This window comes from Bombina bombina, chromosome 5 (assembly GCF_027579735.1).
Source record: "Bombina bombina isolate aBomBom1 chromosome 5, aBomBom1.pri, whole genome shotgun sequence".
Classification (NCBI taxonomy): Eukaryota; Metazoa; Chordata; class Amphibia; order Anura; family Bombinatoridae; genus Bombina; species Bombina bombina.
The window spans coordinates 1,166,821,688-1,166,827,687 of record NC_069503.1 but is presented as its reverse complement, the minus strand read 5'-3'; the positions used below and the strand labels follow the sequence as shown (position 1 = coordinate 1,166,827,687).

Sequence of the window (6,000 nt, the reverse complement as noted above, 5' to 3'; positions counted from 1 at the left end):
CATGAGTGTTTGGGTTTCAGTGGGTTTTGTGTAGAATCATCAGTTACATGAGTGTTTGGGTTTCAGTGGGTTTTGTGTAGAATCATCAGTTACATGAGTGTTTGGGTTTCAGTGGGTTTTGTGTAGAATAATCAGTTACATGAGTCTATGGGGCCTATCTATCAAGCTCTGAATAGAGCTTGATGCCCCGTGTTTCTGGCGAGCCTGCAGGCTCACCAGAAACAGCAGTTATGAAGCAGCGGTCACAAAGACCGCTGCTCCATAACCTGTCCGCCTGCTCTGAGCAGGCGGACAGACATCGCCGGAATTCAACCCGATCGAGTACGATCGGGTTGACTGACACCCCCTGCTGGCAGCCCATTGGCCGCGAGTCTGCAGGGGGCGGCGTTGCACCAGCAGCTCTTGTGAGCTGCTGGTGCAATGCTGAATACGGAGAGCGTATTGCTCTCCGTATTCAGCGAGGTCTGGCGGACCTGATCCGCACTGTTGGATCAAGTCCGCCAGACCTTGTTAAATAGAGGCCTTTGTGTTTTCAGTGTGTTTTGTGTTAAATCCTTAGTTTCATAATTGTTTAATTTTTCATTTATGTGTCTGTCTTTCTGTGGGCTTTAGCATGATGTATTATTCACGAGTAAACTTTTGTCTTTTAGTGGTTAGAGATATCCTGAACAAAGAGCACTGCCTACTGGACTCACAGCTCAAATTCTCGCTTTACTACCCGAAATTGCTTGGCCTCCCAACAACCCATGGCTCAGAAACACAGGAGCAGGAGAGCGTTCAGGGGATGAGGCAGGACTGCACAACACACAGAAGTGTCCAGTTAATGGAGCAGAGCACAGATAGAGGTGAGCAAAGCAACTCCAAAGAGCAACTCTCGAGAACCGAAAGAAGCCAAAGACAGCAGAGCACAGTAGACAGTCAGCAGAGTGAGAAGAAACAAATTTGTGAGGCGGAGAGACCTCCTAGAGAAGAGATTAGACAGCCAAGTGCAGCAGACAGGCAGCACAATGGACAATTACCTACAGATGGACATCAGTGCTCTGTGCAGTTACAAGATGAAATCTCTGTGCATGTGGGTGCCTTTAAGACCGAGGACAGGTCAGTGACAATGGTTGACAATGCTGAACAAGTTGACACTGAGGTCAGTATGCAGCCTGCACAGCTGCGCTTCCTGCAAGAGAGACATCACGAGCTACTGGCAGGAATGGATGAGGTGACAATCGTACCTCTGGAGCATGAAGACAAGACCGGCTTCATGGTGAGTATCAAAGTCATAAACTAAGCTCCCCTCATGTTAGACACCCACCAGATATCCCACCAGACATAAGTAAGGAGAGGGTCAAGATAGGACAGACCATGAGCTTTCAGCCCATATAGGACACGTGAATCCTGAAACCGCTCATTAAGAAGCAGCTTCCTCTACATCATATAGAATATCTATTACTGGAACTTAAATGCTGTAGATAAGTACAAATGTAGTATTTTTACTGTTTAACATAAGAGGACTAGTGACCTTCTTCCATGACAGGTAATGTTGTAAATCCTGGTGAATGAGCAACAGCAAACAGGAGCACCAGGCTTGGTCCGAAGTTAAAAATTCCAGCTTTATTACAATATCTTCACAACATTAAAAACAGTTCAGCCAATAATCAGAGGGTGTATGGCAGACCCAGCTAACGCGTTTTGGCATTAGCCGTAATCATAGCTTGGGGTCACCTTCCATAACCCACCTTCATTTAAAATGCATATTGTAATCTGATTGGTTAAAAAAAGAACAACTCCTATTTTCATTGGTTGCTCTATTTAACAAGCTTCATTACCTATTTACTGTTTAAAGAGGCATAAAAAATGTATTGCATTATTTGCCTTCCATATTATACAAAGCTTCATTCACAAAATATTTCCAAGTATTTCTACGTCTTAGACCTCTATATTCTACATTATTGTAGACGATTACACGATAGTCATATGTATGAATTCTGTAATTATGGTCTTATTAGTAGATATTCAATGTTTGTCAAAAAATCACAACCAATTATGCACAATTCTCAACACAGAAATCCTCTTTATGCCAAGTACAGAGTTTTTTTTGTATTTGGATATTGATGGTGAGGGAACCATAACGGTGGATGCAACTACCAAACTATAAGCTGACAATTTAATAAACCAATGAATAAGTGGTGAATCCAGAATACTTCCCTGAGTGCTAATCTGGATTCCCTGTTCTGGCCTCTTGTTTTATTATGGATTGTCTCTATAATTTATTTTTTTTTTTTTAAATATATGTTTTTATTAAATTTTTAATTGGTTTTGTACAGAAAAGAAAACAAATAATCTATTATCACAATACACTCCAACATTTGTAGAATATCAGCATTGTTATTACATCCTCTTAGACTTTATATTAAACAAAAGAGAAAGAAAAGGAAAAGGAAATGAGAGAACGAGAAGAAAAGAGAGGCAAATACATTTATATAGTTTGTATCTGTGCGATCCATTATGTGGTTATATAAATCCTCTTTTACAATTAACTCCATCACCCGTTCAATATGTTTGACCCATGACACTGTCCGCTCTGTTTAACCAATGTTTGCTGGGTCCTGTTCCCAGAAGAATATTACCTCCTGAATGAAGTTTTTTTTCCCTATATAGCTATAGTACATTTTTTCTAGCTTAAGTACCATAGTGACCTCCGATATCCACTGTTCTAGACTAGGAATCTCTAATTTCTTCCACTTTCTAGGGATCAGTCTTTTCGCGCAGGTTATCATGCAGGATAATAATTTCCCTCTGTATACACAGCCTAAGTTAGGGGTTTGATTCAGTAATATCATGGAGGGGTTAAGTGTTATGTCAAGTTTTATTACGTCTCTAATGTAAGTGTTTATCTGGTCCCAGAAAGGTCTCAATTTTGGGCATGACCACCAGATATGGGTCATGGTTCCTATTGTCTCTATAATTTTTTTTATAATTTTTTGGACTTTTTGAAAGATTGTGTTTGAAATGTTGTAGATAATGAACCATGTTTAATATTGGTGATGTGTTCCCTAATCCGCTCCCTCACTTCTCTGGTCGTTAGACCTATGTATTGGAGCTCACACGGTGTGCATGTCAATAAGTAAACCGCGTGTGTTGTCCCTCTGCAAGAAAACCACATGCTACACCTGAGGTATTGCTACAGTGATAGGTTCCTTTAAACCTTAGTCATGAACTGGTCACTGTCTCTATTCTTTTCAAATGAGTTGGCGCTACCTGATTCCCTATCGACCTTCCTTTTTTAGAAGAAAATCTGCATCCAATTAGTCATCTGCTTGTAACAATAGTAAAAGTTTCTGAATAATAGCACAGATTTGATGGTATTGGTTGCTATATTGTGTCACGAACGTTACTCTCATCACATTTGTTGGGGCAGATGTTTTCCTCGGCTTTATGTTTGTTATCCCATATTGCTTACTGAATCCCTAGCTGTGTTAATTATTTGAGTGGCTTGTCCTTCAGTTTGTTAGTCAGGGTGTGTTCGCATGTTTTGTATATGACTCGATAGTGGTGCAATTTCTCGTGAATTGCCCTTTGGCTACTGAATAAAATACCCTCTTAGGGTGATTGCTGTGAGCATGGAGCAGAGTATTCCCGGAAATAGGTTTATAAAAAACTTCTGTGTGTATTGCTCCACTATTATTTCATTTTCACATCTAGATAATGTATTTCTATCTGGTGGTTGAATTCTGATGTAAATTTTATTGCAACCTCATTATCGTTTAGCATATTTACAAAATAATCTGCACTTGTTTTGTCGCCCTGCCAGATGCATAAGATCATCTACAGTATATATCTCCAATAATAGATAATGCTATCTTTGAGGGGGTTTAAACGTCCAAAGATGTGGGACAGCTCCCACCACCCCATAAAGAGGTTAGCGTAGGAGGGGGCAAATTTAGCCCCCATAGCTTTCCCAGATCTTTGGAGGTAAAAAAAAACCTTAAATGGGAAAAAAATTTGCGTTAAGAGAAACATAGAGACTAAATGATTGACTATAGCCTTTTGTTCTAGTCAGAACAAATTCTATAAGGCCTATTTATTAAGCCGTCAACCGCAAATACGCCGGAATTCCGCAGCGTAATTGTGGCGGGCTTGATTCGACCTATTTATCAAAGCCTACAGACCGGCAAAAGTTGAAATTTGTGACACAACATACGATCCGCCAGTCTCAATCCGACACAGATCGATGCTTACGTCATTCCAGATGTTCCGAATACAAATTCAGCACTATCTGACTACTTTTGCAAGTTATCAACTTTCTAACAGGTACGCTCGCCACTATTCCGGCCCAGCGTACCTGGTTTTCAATTTCTCCACCCTGGAGGCCGCGGATGCCATAGGAATCAGTTGGAGTCTGAAAGCTTATGTTCAATGCTGCCGTATAACAAATTAATTTCTATGGTAGAAAACAAATTACGTTTACACCTAACATAAGCCCCGAGTCTAAACACCCCTAATCTGCCGCCCGACACCTAAATAAAATGTATTAACCCCTACCCCGGAGCTCCCGGACACTGCCGCAACTAAATAAATATATTAACCCCTATCCCGCCGCTCCCAGACCCTACCGCAACTAAATAAAATTTATTAACCCCCTACCCCGCCGCAACTGTAATAAATATATTAACCCCTATCCTGCCGCTCCCCAACCATACCGCAACTAAATAAAATTTATTAACCCCTATCCCGCCGCTCCCCGACCCTACCGCAACTGTAATAAAATTATTAACCCTAAACCCCTGGCCTCCCACATCACTACCATTAACTAAACCTATTAACCCCTAGACCACCAGCCCCCCATATCGCCATAAACTTAATTAAGCTATTAACCCCTAAATCTAACAACCCGCTAACTTTACATTAAAATTACAACATCCCTATCTTATAATAAATTAAAACTTTCCTGTAGAATTAAAATAAACTATATTAAACTATTAATTAACCTACTCTATTATACTAAAATTACATTAAACTACAAATTAAATTAACTATAGTACATATTTAAAAACCTAACCCTACTCAAATTATTTAAATCTACAATTAAAAATGACTAAATTGCAAAAAAATAAACGCTGTTGCAAAAAATAAAAAACACTAAGTTACAAAAAATAAAAAACACCTACGCCTAGATTTAGAGTTTGGCGGCCAAAGGGGTGCGTTAGCTACGCGTGCTTTTTTTCTCCCGCACCTTTTAAATACCGCTGGTATTTAGAGTTCACAGAATGGCTGGGTTTTCACTGCGTTAGGCTCCAAAAAGGGAGCGTAGAGCATAATTTAACGCCACTGCAACTCTAGATACCAGCGGTGCTTACGGACGCGGCCAGCTTCAAAAACGTGCTCGTGCACGATATCCCCATAGAACAATGGGGCATTTTGAGCTGAAAAAAACCTAACACCTGCAAAAAAGCAGCGTTCAGCTCCAAACGCAGCCCCATTGTTGTCTATGGGGAAACACTTCCTACGTCTGCACCTAACACTCTAACATGTACCCCGAGTCTAAACACCCCTAACCTTACACTTATTAACCCCTAATCTGCCGCCCCCACTATCGCTGACACCTGCATATTTTTTTAACCCCTAATCTGCCGCTCCGTAAACCGCCGCTACCTACATTATCTCTGTGTGCCCCTAATCTGCTGCCCCTAACACCGCCGACCCCTATATTATATTTATTAACCCCTAATCTGCCCCCCACAACGTCGCCTCTACCTGCCTACACTTATTAACCCCTAATCTGCCGAGCGGACTGCACCGCTACTATAATAAAGTTATTAACCCCTAATCCGCCTCAATAACCCTATAATAAATAGTATTAACCCCTAATCTGCCCTCCCTAACATCGCCGACACCTAACTTCAATTATTAACCCCTAATCTGCCGACCGAATCTCGCCGCTACTGTAATAAATGGATAAACCCCTAAAGCTAAGCCTAACCCTAACACCCCCCTAAGTTAAATATA

At 40.9% G+C, this 6,000-nt stretch overlaps 1 protein-coding gene across 1 annotated transcript in view; it reads left to right on the top strand.

Annotated features, from left to right (window-relative positions):
- The first annotated feature begins 616 nt into the window (after positions 1 to 616).
- Positions 617 to 6,000, top strand: part of PARP10 (poly(ADP-ribose) polymerase family member 10) — a 189,137-nt gene continuing 183,753 nt past the window's right edge. The window contains exon 1 of the mRNA XM_053715995.1: positions 617 to 1,258. Within this exon, the coding sequence (XP_053571970.1) occupies positions 617 to 1,258 (642 nt within the window). The remainder of the gene's footprint in view (positions 1,259 to 6,000) is intronic.